Genomic DNA, 16,520 nt, shown 5'->3' with positions numbered 1-16,520 from the left:
GGCGATCCATTGAGAGGAGGGTTTGGAAAAGTGGCTCCTTTGTGACAGCTCTAGCCAGATTGGGGGGCTGCTCATTTGCATCTCATTAGCCATGCAGGCGGCCGGCGGGATATAAGGGAGGCAGGCGCCTGATGAGAGGCAGATCCATAGTGCTTTACAATCGGAGAGAGGCACAGCAAAGATCATACACGCGCAAGGAGAGACCCAGGAGCACACACGGGCGCGCTCAGTTCGCTTCCACTAAGACATTATCTGTTTATTACTATTATTATTATTATTATTATTGGCTTGGATTCCTTAAAAAAAGACCACGAGAAATAACGAGACCGATCTTTGCATCTTGCGAGAAGGGGATAAGAGTCCAGCGTGATCTGCAAATTGCTGCTGCTGTTTGACACTTCCCAGCCCCTGATCTGCGAGGGGCCAGCTCCACACACGCAGATAACACACAAACCCCCTCTCTCGCTCTGCTCATTCGAAGGTAACGGGAATTATCGCTTCCTCCTCCTAGTCTACAGGGATTTCCAGATCGCTGATTTTTAATCTTCCACGGGAAGCCTTTTCTCTGCCTCTGTTGGGAATTAAGTGGCTTTTTTTTTTCCGTTTTGGCTGCTGGGGGAAGAAGTTTTAGGCGAAAGGAGAAAAATCGTGGATTGGAAGAGACAGGGAGTAAAAAGTTGTTTAGAATATCAGTCTGAAAAACAGTCTGTCCCCTTTTTTGCCACCCAGAAGAGCTGTCAGTCCCCCGAAGGGCGTCCCTAAAAGCAGCACCAGAAAAGAGAGAGAGAGAGACTCTTGAAAGAGGTAAACTTTAACACTAACTCCACTAGGAGAAGAGGCTTCTCCTGCCCAGACTTCTTGAGAGACACTTTTTTTTTTTTGCCTGTGAAAGAAAGAAAGGAAAAAAGTGGCAAGAAGAAAAGAAACCCTACTCTTCAAAATGGGAGGTCAGTCCATGCTGGCCCTTGCCATCCTCTCTGTGCTGCTTTGCCATTGCCAGGTAAGTGGATCTGGGGTCTGTATTCCAGGCGCTGTTCAGTGCAACTGCTAATAACAACTGCCAAGCTAACCTGGGGGGGGGGGGGGGCTCTGTTGCAAAGAGAAACGCTGGGAGGGATGCTGCAAAGACTGGCAAACTGTTGAGCCTCCTCTCTGGCGGAGGCTTGTCCTCCAGCCCCGGGGGCAGCTGGCCCTGGCTCTGGGCGCGTGGCTCCTAGGGGAGCTGAGCCGGAGCGTGTGGGGTCTCCGGGCTTGGCCCAGCAGGGCAGCTGCTGCACCCGCTTTGCCCCCCCCCCCAGGGTTGGCGGGCGCCTTTTGAATGGCTCCTTGTCCCCCGCAGGTGCGGTGCTCCGGGGTCTTCGAGCTGAAGCTGCAGGAGTTTGTCAATAAGAAGGGGCTGCTGGGGAACCGCAACTGCTGCGGCGGGGGGAGCGGCGGCCCGGGCGCCGGGCTGCAGCAGTGCGACTGCAAGACCTTCTTCCGCGTGTGCCTCAAGCACTATCAGGCCAGCGTGTCCCCCGAGCCGCCCTGCACCTACGGCAGCGCCATCACCCCGGTGCTGGGAGCCAACTCCTTCAGCGTGCCCGACAGCGCCGGCGGCGCCGAGCCCGCCTTCAGCAACCCCATCCGCTTCCCCTTCGGCTTCACCTGGCCAGTAAGTTCCACCGCGGGCGGCTCCCGCGCCGGCCCCGCCACGCGCCAGGGACCCGGGGAGCGCGGAGGAGCGCGCGCGTGGCTGGGGGGGGGGGTGCGGCGCGGCTAAGGGTCAGTGGCCAAAGGACGGGCTGGCCTGGGTGCGCCACAGCAGCACTGGGGGGGGCGGCTCGGGGGGGGGTGCCCGGAGCGCAGGCAGCGGGCTGGGGCGGGGGCAGCAGGTACTGCCTGCCTCTGGACGGCGGGTCGGAGGGAGGCTCGTGCTGCAGCGGGCTTGTGTCTCGCTGTGGAACCGGTGAGCCGGGCAGATGCACGGACGGCGGTGGGAGCGGTTGAGTGTGTTTGATTTTGTGCGGTTCCCCCGCTCCCGTCTCTTGCCAACATACCTATGGTCCCCGCAGTGTGGGGGAAGTCCTGATTCTCCCCCTCCCTCTCCCCGCCCGATTGCCCGCTTCTGTGCCCCGGAGCGGGCTGTAGAAACCGTCAGCCCTGCGTGAAATTCCCAAAGGACCTTCCAGCCATCCTCCCAATGTGTGAAACTGGGGAAATTAAGTGTGAAGATTAATGGCAACTGCCCTCACATCCTACCCTGACTCTCCCCTTTTTTACACCATATCCTGTACTAACAGGCTGAAAAAACAGGCCAGGAAACAACTCTTCAAAAACGCTTCCAATCCCTTGAGAAAAGTGAAAACAGGCTGAAGTGAGGGGTTAGAGGGTTGCACAGACTGGGCACATATATTCCTGGTGCTGCTTTGCTGCCTGTGATCACATTTTTTGCTGACTTTAGATTTTCATTCTCATTTTGTGTGCATTTTTTTTATTTTAATTTTCCAGGGCACTTTCTCTCTCATCATTGAAGCTCTTCATACAGATTCTCCCGATGACCTCAACCCAGGTAAATACCCTGGTGCAAATCCTTTCCCAGGATTAAATCCAAACCTGCTACTTCTCAGGCTCACTTTCCTTACTCTCTCAATTAATAAAAAGAAAAGGAGTACTTGTGGCACCTTAGAGACTAAAAAGTACTCCTTTTCTTTTTGCGAATACAGATTAACACGGCTGCTACTCTGAAACAATTTCTCAGTTAATGTAGCCACTCCCTGCCCTTTCTCACTCTACTGTTCTTCATAAGTGTTATAAGAAAGAGAGCCCTGTCAGCCTATGGCTTTAACATTTCTGCACTTACAATTCTCCCCTCCTGTGAACTCCTCTAGGTAATCTATTGCATTTATTCCCATTGCACCCTCATGACTCACAGTTAGTTAATTGCATTTCTTCCTTCCCTCTCCTTTCAGAGAACCCAGAGCGCCTTATCAGTCGGCTGGCCACACAGAGGCATTTGACAGTGGGGGAGGAGTGGTCCCAGGACCTGCACAGCAGTGGCCGCACTGACCTCAAGTACTCCTACCGCTTTGTGTGTGATGAACACTACTATGGAGAGGGATGCTCTGTCTTCTGCCGGCCCAGGGATGATGCCTTTGGCCACTTCACTTGCGGAGAGCGTGGAGAGAAGGTCTGCAATGCAGGCTGGAAGGGCCAGTACTGCACCGAACGTGAGTGTCCACAAAGAAAGACTATTGAATCTGTCCTGGCTACAGTCACATGCATTATGATGGCCACTGAAGTCAATGGAAGACATTCCATTGATTTCACTGTGCATTGATTCAGGTCCCAGATGAGAATAAAAACCAACGTAGAAGGAATATATGATGGTATGGTGCTGCTGTGTAAAGGTTTTATTGGCATGAACCATGGGATGACCTCATTACTCAGAAGTACCAAAACCATAAGTGAGTTACCTGAAATCTTACACCAATGACATCTTGATGCCATATTATACCATCACATATTTTGTTTACACCAAAAATTATATAGAAAAATTATTCTAGAAATGTTTTAGGAAGTTTAAAAGAAAACATATGGGGGCTATTTATGGTATCCTTCTACCAGGAAGTCAGGGTATCTTCACACCATGAGTCAAGAGGTACAGGCCTTAGAAAGAGGAATTATAACTAATAGAACTTCTACAATGCTGGAATAGCTTATCCATCAATCATAAAATCAAGATTGTACGGTTTGACATCTTGCAATCTTGTAACCTAACAGGGCTTGAAACAAGTGGTGTCACCCATTGGAAAGGAGGAGTCCAAGATACTCTTTAATGATATAAAGAACATATTTCTAATCCTGGAAGATCATGAGATACTGGATCCTAAATCTGACACAGGTTGAGGTCTGAACATTGCCCTCCCTGTACCCCAGATCAGTGTAATCTGTGAGGAGAAAAAAACACATTAGTGGGAAACTAGGAAACATTATGGAGGCAGGCTGTGGTTTTGTTTTGTATTACATGAAAGCTTTAAATGAGGGCTGAGCTTGACCCTGCTGGCAGGTTTGGAATGTTAGACATAGTCCTAGCAGAGATGGAGCAGATTGCAGCTGAGGTGGTCAAAGAAATCAGATAAATTGAAGATTAATTTAGTGCACCCCTCACTGTACTATACACTCTAGTATATACTAATATTCTAATTTGTGTGTATGTCTATAATAATATATTGGCAGATAACTCACCATCTGAATATCCCCCTCCAAACCTCACAAATCAAGATGAGTAACAGGAAGAAAACAATTTGAATGTTGTAGTGTGCAAGGCAGCCTATCTGTTTGCCTTGTAAAAACAAATGAGCTAAATTGTGAATTCAAACGGACTGATATTAAACAGCCCCAGTTTATTCTTATTGTTAGGGACTAGTAAGGTGATTACAGCCCTATGTGACACAATTTTGCATAATAAACTGGGGGCTTGAATTTCCCCTGTGAAGGCTTTAAATGGTTGTAGTGCCCCTGGATTAAAGGTTTCTATTGCAGACATGTTAGGGGGTGGAGGGAGAGGAAACATTTCTTTGATGAACTGTTTAGGGATGTCAGCACCTTTTGATATTTGTATATTGCTGCTTCTTCAGTAACCAAGCAGAATATTTCCCCTCTTTTCTGAATCATTGTGTGTGCATGCAGTACAGTGTACTTCGAGTCTTATGAAAAATCAGCTAAAATATATGAAATAATATGTTTATTAGGCAGTAGGCTGTGTGTGCTTATGCAAGAGAATGTTTTCTGGTTAGCAAGCGAGGTTTCCAGGCTCCAGATTGCTTCCCTTATACCCTTTCTCATCTCCTTTCATTCCAGTTGTGAGACAATCTGATTATCAGCACTTTCTTTCTTTCTTTCTTTCTTTCTTTCTTTCTTTCTTTCTTTCTTTCTTTCTTTCTTTCTTTCTTTCTTTCTTTCTTTCTTTCTTTCTTTCTTTCTTTCTTTCTTTCGCATGTCATTGTCTCCAGCTAGCTTTGTTGAATTAAAACTTTGCAGTGCCTGCTTAATGAGTTCCATAACCAGGCGAAATAATGAGCAGAAGTCTCTTTTTTCCCCACCCTCCCTCCTTCTGGCCCGCTTACCTCTTTACTATGTTTGTGCCCATCCGCCCCCTTTTTTTGCAGGGGGGAGGAAGAACTTTAGACTTATTTATTTGAATAAGAAAAAAGTTTTTGCAGAGAAATCACGCGCGTGCCATAGATTAGATCTGGGCAGGGATAGGCTGCTGGGGAAGCATGTCTTAGCCCCAATTGGCTGCAAGGGGTCGGGGGTATTGTTGCAGTGGGGCAGCTGCTGGGAGAGAATAGACAATAGAGCAGCTGTCCTGCACTGGCACCCTGCACACCAGCTGTCCACTCTTATCTACACACACACTTTCTGGGGATATTAAGAGGTGGAGCTGTGTGCATAGAATTGGAAAAAAGGACTTCTGACCCTCACTGGGAAGGAAAGGGGGGTGAGGGGCTGTAGGGAAGGGAGCAATTGTGAGTCCTCTTTTGTCTGTGTGCAACTGTATTAAGAAGAATGCTCATCCCTAGTGATAAGTAAAATACCCAGTTACTAAGCAAGATCAATACTCCACCAGCCTTCAGAGATTAACTCAGCTGCTATTAACTGACTGAACTAGTGAAAGAGGGTTTGTCCCAACCCAGAAGACACTTCAAAACTGTATTTTCAGAAGGGATGTATTTGACCCAGGAGCTTATGTATCTATATCTTTTATTTGTCTGCAGCAATTTGCTTGCCTGGATGTGATGAACAACATGGGTTTTGTGACAAACCTGGAGAATGCAAGTAAGTTTTCAGAGGTTTTTCCTATTTTTTTTTCTTTTTTCTTTTTGGTCCGTAATGTCAAATTGATGCTCTAGACTTAGATAAAACATTTGTCATTTGAGGGTTAGTTTAAGTGTTTTTCCTCATAGGGGATGGTAACCTGAGAAATCCAGATAATACCAGATCAAAAGTATTAATCTAGAAGTCAAACATCAGTGTCATTAATATTAACTTAATGAGTTTCCAGTAGTATATGGAAGGTTAGCGGTTTGTTATGATAGTAAACAAAATAAGTACCTAGAACAATAGCTCTGTTTAAGGCAATGAAAGAGGTAGCTGGGACTGATGAAAGCTGATGCTACAGTTAGACTCAGTGACTTTCCCACATGAAGGATCACGGAAGGCTTTTTAGGAAACTTGATTCCTGGTTTTTGCTTCAGTGTGTTTGCAGAGTTTGAGATAGGATTTCTAATTGTTGGAAGTACAAATCTTACAATCCTTTGTTTGTTTTTCAGATGTAGGGTTGGGTGGCAAGGGCGTTATTGTGATGAGTGCATCCGATACCCAGGCTGCCTTCATGGTACCTGTCAACAACCGTGGCAATGCAACTGTCAGGAAGGCTGGGGTGGCCTTTTCTGTAACCAAGGTAAGTTGTCTATCATTGCTTATGATTGTCTTTTAGAAAATAACACCATTTTCTAGAGTACCCACCATTCAAGCCATGCAACAATTGCAAACTAGCACATATCTTTATGGATCTGTCTCTCCTTTTAAATCTTTTTCAGATCTTAATTACTGTACCCATCATAAGCCTTGCAAGAATGGTGCCACTTGCACCAATACTGGCCAGGGCAGCTACACTTGTTCTTGCCGTCCTGGGTACACTGGTTCCAACTGTGAGATTGAAATCAATGAATGTGATGCCAACCCCTGCAAGAATGGTGGAAGCTGCACCGTAAGTTAAAGGAGTTAATGACATTTTAAAAATCTGATCAACTAAAGATCAACTAAAGACTGTAAAGACAGTTTTACAGTCATTTTGATTTTTAAATTATTTAAGTTGAATAAATCTTTTATTTTCGACAGGATCTTGAAAACAGCTATTCCTGTACCTGTCCACCTGGCTTCTATGGTAAAAACTGTGAGCTGAGTGCTATGACTTGCGCTGATGGCCCATGCTTCAATGGAGGGCGATGCACAGACAACCCTGATGGTGGATACAGCTGTCGTTGCCCGTTGGGTTACTCTGGGTTTAACTGTGAAAAGAAAATTGATTATTGCAGCTCCAGTCCTTGTGCTAACGGTAAGGCAAACTATATACCTTTGTCTCTTAAAGGGACGCTGTCATGTAGTTGAGGGTTTGTATAAAATAAAATTACAAAGCATAGGCCAGGTCAATCCATTATTTTTAATCAGAACTCCCTGCCGAGTTGTGTCATTAGTTTTTATCTAGAACTCCCCCATTGACTAAACTGAGGAGTTCTGCTTAAAAGGTGATGGCATGATATGGCTCCACAATATCAATAGTATTGTCTTTCAATGTGACCTTGGGTCTGGCATTTGGCCTCCTTGTTCCACATTTGTAAAATGGGGATAGCAATCCTTTAAAAATGCCTTTGTAAAATTGCTTTGAGCTCTATGGATGAAATATGCCATCAAAATGCTAAATATTTTTTATTATTTAGCAGTAGTAAAGCTGTCTTCATTTAAAAAAAGTGTTTTTTAAAAACATTCCTCCACGCTGGTTGCAATCCAAACTCCACAACATTGTGCCAATGCGTAAAAACCAAGGTATGAAATTGATTCAGTCTAGTTTCACCAATGAAGCTGAATAAAACACAAAAAAGTAAACAGAATAAGTGGTGAAAAGTACATAAGGTTTAGAAAATTAATGAAAGTTTTGCTACTGGTAACAGAGATAAAAACTTTAAGAGTGAGCTAGGATTTTCAGAAATGGGATTCTAATTCCATATTTGTATCTAGGCATCCAGTTTTTGAAAGTCTTGGCCTTGATTTTCATCATTTTAAGTACACTGTGAAGCTGAAGAGTTGTTACTTGATATTATAAAAACACTTACCTATTATTTGTCATATTTAATATTGCAGGAGCCCAGTGTGTTGATCTTGGAAATTCCTACATATGCCAATGCCAGGCTGGTTTTACTGGAAGACACTGTGATGATAATGTGGATGACTGTGCCTCCTTTCCTTGTTTGAATGGTGGAACCTGCCAAGATGGAATTAATGACTTTTCTTGCACCTGCCCCCCAGGATACAATGGAAAGAACTGTAGTGCTCCAGTCAGCAAATGTGAACACAACCCTTGTCACAATGGGGCTACTTGCCATGAAAGAAACAACCGTTATGTGTGTGAGTGTGCTCGGGGATATGGTGGACTCAACTGCCAGTTTTTGCTCCCTGAACAGTCTCAGGGACCTGTAATTGTTGACTTCACTGAGAAGTACACCGAACGTCAGAATGCACAGTTTCCTTGGATTGCAGTATGTGCTGGGATTATTCTGGTCCTGATGCTATTGCTGGGGTGCGCTGCTATTGTTGTCTGTGTCAGACTCAAAATGCAAAAGAGGCACCATCAGCCTGATGCATGCAGGAGTGAAACAGAGACCATGAACAACTTGGCCAACTGCCAACGCGAAAAGGACATTTCAATAAGTGTCATTGGTGCCACTCAGATTAAAAACACAAATAAGAAAGTAGACTTTCACAGTGATAACTCTGATAAAAATGGCTACAAAGTTAGATACCCATCAGTGGATTACAATTTGGTGCATGAACTTAAGAATGAGGACTCTGTTAAAGAGGAACACAGCAAATGCGAAGCCAAGTGTGAAACATACAATTCAGAGGCAGAGGAGAAAAGTGCAGTACCACTAAAGAGGTACGGTTCAGATAATAGCTCTGGGGGAACAGTTTACTGTAAAGGGTGTATATGTTTCCTTGTTGGTACTAGTATCAGCCATCTGATTTGTTTTTATTTTTGTTGGTTTTATCTTCAATAGTGATACTTCTGAAAGAAAACGACCAGAATCAGTGTATTCCACTTCAAAGGACACAAAGTACCAGTCGGTGTATGTCATATCAGAGGAGAAAGATGAATGCATTATAGCAACTGAGGTTAGTACAGTGCCTAATGGTTGTAAAAGAAAATAAAAATAATTGAGCCAGATCTTGAGCTAGTGTAGATCAGCACAGCTCCGCTGCCTTTCATGGAGCTATACCAATTTACACTCGGTGAGATCTGGCCCTGTGGGTTTATTTTCATGTGGAGGTTGTAAAACTGATAGCTTTTTTTGAGATAAAGCCCAATCCTGCAAATGATTCGCTTCAATGGGAGTTCCACACACAGAGAGCTGGCAGGATTGGGACACAGCTGTAGTATTGTAATTTATGCGTTATTCCTTATTTGTGGAGTCTCTTCTGCCCTACCACACCGATGGACTCCTTGATCTCTGTCCATCTCTTAATCACTGAGACCCTCTATATGTTTTACTAAATTCTGCTTCTGTCTGTTCTTGGCTTCTCTCAACTCTCTACAGGTGTAAAACGGAAGTGATATGACAAAGTTGTTGTTCAAAACAATTTCAAAGGAGATATGCCCCAATGAATGCTGCTGAAAGAGGAAAGGGAGATAGATTCCTTCACTGACTGCTGCTGAGAAACTAAATTCAGGCTGAGCTGGTTCTCTACTGAAGTTAGCAAAGTGACTGCAAAAAAAAACAAGATGGACACGAGGCAAGGATCTGTGTTCAAGAATAACTGTTGCACTGCCTTTATGAATTTTATCATTGCACTATGGTCAGTTGCTTTTCTATATATATTTAAATGAAGGGACTTAATTACTACATAAGAAGCATGCACTGCGTGAAGTGTATATTTTGGATTCTTACGAGCCAGTCTTTTCTTGAATTAGAGACACAAACACTGCCTTTCATGTCTTTTTTGATACTAAAATGTGTTTTTACTAGGTGAAAAAAAGTGTGTTATTTTTTTGAATCTGTAAAAATATTTTCATGATAATTGTAAAGCTTGAGTATTTTGTGACGTTCATTTTTTTATAATTTAATTTTTTTGGTAAATATGTACAAAGGCACTTCGGGTCTATGTGACTATATTTTTTTGTATATAAATGTATTTATGGAATATTGTGCAAATGTTATTTGAGTTTTTTTTTACTGTTTTGTTAATGAAGAAATTCATTTTTAAAATATTTTTCCAAAATAAATATTATTAATGATAATGAAAAAGATATCTTTACTCTCCAAAACAATATGATCCAATTTTGCCATCAATGGCCAATCAAAAATCTGACATACTTCAGTAGGCAATTAGGGGGAGCAGGAATAGGGCTCAAAGTTGCAAGAAAGGATGGAAAAGAACTTCTCTGATGTAAATCCCTCCTTACACTTTTCATTCCCTCTTAACTTTCTGAATGATTGACCTTTGGGGTTGACACAACATATGCTTGTCTTATCCCAAAAGTGAACTTCTCTGGAAAGTCTGAGTAATATCTGTACAGTCATTTTGTAGTGTATATAAAAAAATACTGCGTAATTCTCTTAGAAGGATCAATTCAAGCATCCTCCTGTTTGATACATGGAAACTTTAAGGACTCAGGTTGTCATTTCTTACATCCCCAAATTCTCCTTGGAGTCAATGGGAATTTTGGGTGTACCAGGCATGCCAGAATGGGCATCTGTGGCCAAATCCTTCATGTGTAGCCATAAAAAGTGAGCTTCCCAAATTAAACCTGAATAAAAGCAAAACTTCCATCTTAGAAGAAGAGGGAGTTCTATTAGGCATATGAGACTAAATCCATTGATGGCATACGTGATTGCTACGCCAATGACTTTAATGTATGTCTACCTATCAAATCTATTATTGTCTCAAAATACTTGCACTATACCTGTCATTATGATATCTGAGTACAGTGGCGTCAAACCCACATTGTGCCAGTGGTGAATTTGGCCTTTAATGCCAAGGCATCTTAACTGAGTTACAGTCTGTACTAACTGGCATGCCTACAAGCTGCAATGTACTTTTGAAAAATCTAAGAAACCATTTCCATTCCGATCTTTTATAACAGAATGTGGCTGATCATTACTGGCCTGATACAAAGTCCACTGAAGACAATGGAGATACTCCCATTGACTTCAATGGGATCGGATCAGGCCCTATCTGCAAATAAGAACATGCCCAGAACACAAATAGTCAAAGTATCATTGCAAGTGGTGATCTGTAACACTAAATTATGAAGCCTCCTCTCCAAACCTATCATTAAATGAAATACTTTGACTTAACTTTAAGTAGATTGATTCCCACATATAATCCATTTCATTGGAGTTTTTCCTGAGATGAGTAATATATCACAACAGAAAAGCAGTCTGCAAATGTCAGTGTGAGGAACATGGCTTCTACATAAGCAATAACATACATGGAACTCTACTAATGACAAAATTAATCTGTTATTAATTTGACTCACCACTGACTGAATGTATGGAGACAGGCTGGCTCGAGGCAGTGTAGTCTCATGGCTCAGACGCTGAACTGGCAATTAGAAAACCTGGGTTCTAGTCACAGCTGTCCTGTAAGACCTTGGGCCAGTCACTTCACCTCTCTGTGCCTCTGTTTCCCTTCCCACTCTAAGATCTTTAGGATGGGAATTGTCTCTCTCACTGTGGGTTTGTATAGCACCAAACACACTGAGAGCAGGGGCCTCAAACTGTTGGGGCCTCTAGGTGCTATCTTAATACCGATAGTAATAATTAATGAATGCTCACAAAAAGAAGTGTCATCATTTCTTACCATCATTGCTGGTGGAGTGATAAACCATACGTCCTTAAAGGGAGGCTGATGAGAATTATTTTAATGTATCTTTATGTGCCCTATTGATAAAACATAAAGCTCCTTTTCCAGAAAGTGGGAGAAACCTCCTCTCCACTTGGGGTTCAAAGGGCTCACTTCTGCCTACAAGGTGAGAGGCACAGGCTCAAGAACGATATGTAGCTAGAACAGCTGGGAATTCAGGGCCTGATCCAATGCCCATTGAAATTGATAGAAATTGATTTTAATGTGGCATAGAATCAAGACCCTCCTTAATCAGCATATCGACTGATCTGCCTCCATCTGCATGGCGCCTATGGACCACAACAACATAAAGCTGCTCCCGCCAGGTGACAAAGCTGAAAGGAGAGATAAGTGGAAGCAAGTTTAACTGCCCTCTCTCAGGATTAATTTCCCCTGGGGGATTAGTTAGTGCAGGAAGGTATATTTTACTTTATGTACCAGCTTGGGTGACTCCAGATGCAATTTCTTTATGAGACATGGTGATATTCAGGGGCCTCACCCCCCTACATATTTAACAGGGTTAGTACTAATAAGTTCAAAAGTGTTCAAAAGTGAAGGGCACTGACACAATATGATTAATTAGCAGAGAAGTATGCACCACCTTGTTAGTTTAAGAGATTTTGTAAACAGTGAGCATCAACAGCAATAGAAAATATATTAAGTCTTGGGCATGGAGAGTGTGTCCTAGTTTTAATTGCAAAAAATAGTTTTAAAAGTTGTTTAAAGAGGGATTGTGTTTACGTTGCACACAGGGAGGGAGGATGGTCTGGGCGTCAGGAAACTGGGGTTCTATTCTTGGCTCTACCATAGACTTCATGTGTAACCTTGGGAGGGGAAGTATGGTCGTGTGGTGAAGGCACTGCAATGGGATTCAGAAGAACTGCATTCTATTTCCAGCTCTCCCCTCAGACTTCCTGAGGGACCTTGGACCTGTGTCACTTAATCTCGCTCTGCCTCAGTAAAATGGGGGATAATAATACTTCCCTACCTCATAGTAGTGTTGTGAGGATAGTTGTATGAATGTTTGGGAGGTGCTCTGATGCTATGGTGTGGGGGAACATAAAAAAAGCCCTGTATTTCAATTTGCCCATCTGCAAGATGACAACCTGCCTTTGCAAATCACTTCATGGTTCTTGGATGGAATAACATTCCATGACAAAATGGAAGCATACATCATTCTGCAGAGGATATACATACAATATACTGTCAAATAAGTGCACAATGTGATTATAGCAGACTCCCCTCCAAGAATACTGTTGTTCTATTTAGAATGCATCCTGCAGGCAGAGATACAGACTGATCTTGGTTTGGGACAAAAAGTGAAAGAGAAAGTAAAAGATTCGGAAAGTACACAAACATTAATTCTAAACTGAAAGACACTGGCAATCCCACTGATTGTTTGTCTGCATTAGCAAATCTTGTATTGTCACAATGCCTTAACTAGCACAATTTAAACACAATCTAGTGTAGGCAAGGCCTATAGTATTTATCATCCTGCCAACTAGGAGGAGCTATGCAAAACACATGTTATTGTCTACATGAAGGTGCGGTTTATGCAGTATTTGTACCAGCATTAGTGTTAGTTAGAGGTGTGAGTTTTTACTAACATAGTTATGCTGGTACAACCTCTACTGTGGGAGCAGTTATATTGGTACAAATTGCACTGATCTATCTATCTATCTATCTATCTATCTATCTATCTATCTATCTATCTATCTAATAAATTACCTTTTGTTTTTTGAGCCTTTGGGGGAAGCTGCCTACTTTCATTGTGTGTGAGAATTTCAGGTTCCAAGTTCAACCTGAAATGCATCTGCAAAAATGAGGGCATCCTCACTGGCTGCTTTCATTATCATCTCCTAATCACTTGCACCCTCTTTGCTAGGGGCAGTCTCAGATCTACATGCAAAGCTTGTAGGGAATGGTGATCATATTGGCTGAGGGAAGGTTGGTTTCAGACATATTGAAAGTAATGAGAGATGGTGGCCATTTTGAATAAGAGAAATTTCATGAGTTTTGAAGCCAGGAATAGGGAGGTCATCATGAAACATTAACCTTCCCTGCCCCTCACCAATCTTGTGAGACTCATGATGAAATCACAAAAGCTGGCAATACTGAATTGTCTCCACTTTACCCGTAGGTCACGCTTAGTGAGCACTGGTAATATCAACTTTCTAGCCAATTTCCTCAAACCCAGTGGCAAGGGCCACCCTCCAGCATAGGCTGCCATTTGAGCCAAACACTGTGGCCAATAATGCCATATTTTTTTATTCTTCCCTAGCAGCAGAGTTGTCCTTGTTTCTGATTCTCCCTTACCTTGTACCTCGTGCAATCATTTACACCTAAAATTGGTCAAAACATTTCCAGTTTCAAAATTTTTGGATGAAAAAAGGACACATTTTTTCACACAAATTTCAAGAAAAATGTGTTCCTTGTTTTGACCAGCTCTATTTATACTTGTGCAAAATGGGTGCAACTAACCGGTAATGTTTTATATCCACTTTGCACTGGTATAAATGATTACCAAGGCTATAGAGAATCAGACCCCTTGAACCAGGCCCATGTTTTATTATTAACAATCCCTTCAGGTCTTCTTCAGCAACCATGAAAGTCAAAGGGCCTGATGCTCATTTACACTAAAACTCTTGCCAGAACTGTGTAGAGGGGCTTTAGTCAAACTGAGAATCAGGCCTTAAAGGTACTTATCACAAAATAACCTGGCTCTCACTTCAATGTTTTCCTTTTCGAGACTCCTTTAAGAGATTGCTCCTATATACAATACATCTGTTTACAAAGGTCACCTGACTGACAGATGTTATCCCCTCAGACTTTTTGTTACAGACTGCTTTTACCTTAATTTATTTTAAATCAAAGTGATTGTGGAATTGTTCATTGTCCAGTAACTGTGACAATTTGGCACAGCTGCTGATCTGATTCTGAGCTTCTTTGAAAAAAGTGGATAGCCGATGTTGTCAGTGAAAATTAGCTGCTCTGTTCAGAGCAGCAAGCAATAGGGAAACACTTCACAGAATGCTTGTGCTAGCCTGGATCTTAGTTTCCCTTCCCTCTGCAAGTCCAAGGAAAGCAAAAGCAATGGAACCTGAATTATACCAAATGTATCATGCTGTGTAAGGGTCCTTCTAATTCTCTTCAGGAAGTGTTATCTAGGCTAGCAGTTGTGAGCATCCAGAACTCAGCAGATTTATCTGGGTTATCTAATTACCATACTATCAAGTTTTGCTGACATTTCCTTCTGATAAATGCCCTACATAGCATTGTTTAACTGTCTATATTAAAGGCACAATGTCCTCTTAAATTTGGCCTGAGGTAAATATTTTGTAAAAACAAGTTTTTATAAAACCTAAGACTAGAGGAAATGTTTCCACAAGCTTAAAAAAATATCAGTGAAAACAGTTGTTTTAAAATAAACAAACATTACCTTGCAATGTTTGAAACCGACTCCAGATCTGAAAGTGAAACTGACAATAAACACAGCCTTGATCCATTATCCAAGCTCAGAGAAATGGAAAAAGTAAATGAAGTACATAAATAATGACAAGATACTGACTGTTCAAAATTCTCTCACTTTTAATAACCTAGCATTTCATTAGTAATATATGTAAAGATATTTGTTTGCGACATACGACGTTTAAGTTGGCAGCATCTGTTTAATCAAATTGGAATGAATCCAAATGACAGACACAAGATTGATAAGAGTTGAGCAGATTCATGTGTTTCTGAAATGTAGGCTTACATATAAAAATGATATATATACAGTGAAACTTGAACAAGGACCATCTCCAATAGGCAATCACTTTAAAGTATTCCCCAGGTTTTCAGATTACTTTGTTTAACCTTGAGTTATATAAGTAGTTAGCATGAACTGAACACTATGGGGGTCAGAGGGAAGGCAAAATAACAAGCACATTAAAAAAACCTCTAGAAATGACCTATAGTTTTTCTAGACATGAACATTAAGAGCAGGTTAGACAAATACCTATCAGGAATGGTCTAGATAATACTTAGTCTTGCTATGAATGCAGGGGACTGGACTAGATGACGTCTCGAGGTTCTTTCGAGTTCTGTGATTCTATGATTTTATCTCACAGCTTTTAAATCTTATATCTCATGACCTTCCGGGGCTAGAAGAAAATACTTTGTGTCCCATTGAAAGCTGTGAGTCTCTCTTTCTTAAGGGTATAAAGCTCTCATTCCTGACCCATCCTGGTGACAAGCTATCAGACCTCAAACCTAGGACTGGTCTAGGACTGAATGTTAGCTCCCTATGCCTCTGACCAGCATAATAACATTATTATTATATTATTATTTTGGAGGGGGTGGAATTCCTCATTGGGACAAAAGAATGAAACATTCTTGTGACAGGCTGAATATAAAAGCTGGTGGTTATCAGAAGTTGCTAATAGGTTTAGAAAATTAGAATATCTCTCAGAAGGGGCAGGGTGGGGAGTGATGAATTAGTGTTGCTGAGGCAATCAATCGCACATTATACATTTAGCTCATGGCCCTGCAATTTATCACATGGATATAACCTCTCCCGCACACTTATCAGCATGTGATATCTATCTCTCTAAGGTAATTTTATGGCCACCATCACTATAGTATCTGAGCACCTCAATATCTTTAATGTATTTATCCTCTGTGATGTAGCAAAGTGCTATTATCTTCATTTTACAGTTAGGGAATTGAGGCATAGTGAGACTAAGGGCCAGATTTTTAAAGGTCCTTTGTGCCTAAAGGCACAGAGAGGTGCCCAGTGAGATTTCCAGAAGAACCTTAGATGCTAGGAACTTTTGAAAATTTCACTAGGCAACTCTCTGCATCCTTTAAAAAAACCT

At 42.1% G+C, this 16,520-nt stretch overlaps 1 protein-coding gene across 1 annotated transcript in view; it reads left to right on the top strand.

Annotated features, from left to right (window-relative positions):
- Positions 1-940: 940 nt before the first annotated feature.
- DLL1 (delta like canonical Notch ligand 1) overlaps positions 941-16,520 on the top strand; it is a 97,594-nt gene continuing 82,014 nt past the window's right edge. The window contains exons 1-10 of the mRNA XM_077812170.1: positions 941-1,000; positions 1,340-1,654; positions 2,491-2,551; positions 2,952-3,209; positions 5,760-5,820; positions 6,315-6,445; positions 6,585-6,754; positions 6,886-7,102; positions 7,906-8,698; positions 8,820-8,934. Of these exons, the coding sequence (XP_077668296.1) occupies positions 941-1,000; positions 1,340-1,654; positions 2,491-2,551; positions 2,952-3,209; positions 5,760-5,820; positions 6,315-6,445; positions 6,585-6,754; positions 6,886-7,102; positions 7,906-8,698; positions 8,820-8,934 (2,181 nt within the window). The remainder of the gene's footprint in view (positions 1,001-1,339; positions 1,655-2,490; positions 2,552-2,951; positions 3,210-5,759; positions 5,821-6,314; positions 6,446-6,584; positions 6,755-6,885; positions 7,103-7,905; positions 8,699-8,819; positions 8,935-16,520) is intronic.

The sequence above is a fragment of the Eretmochelys imbricata genome, chromosome 3 (genome assembly GCF_965152235.1).
Source record: "Eretmochelys imbricata isolate rEreImb1 chromosome 3, rEreImb1.hap1, whole genome shotgun sequence".
NCBI classification, from domain to species: domain Eukaryota; kingdom Metazoa; phylum Chordata; order Testudines; family Cheloniidae; genus Eretmochelys; species Eretmochelys imbricata.
The sequence above is the reverse complement of the archived record's forward strand: the minus strand, read 5'-3'. Positions and strand labels throughout refer to the sequence as shown.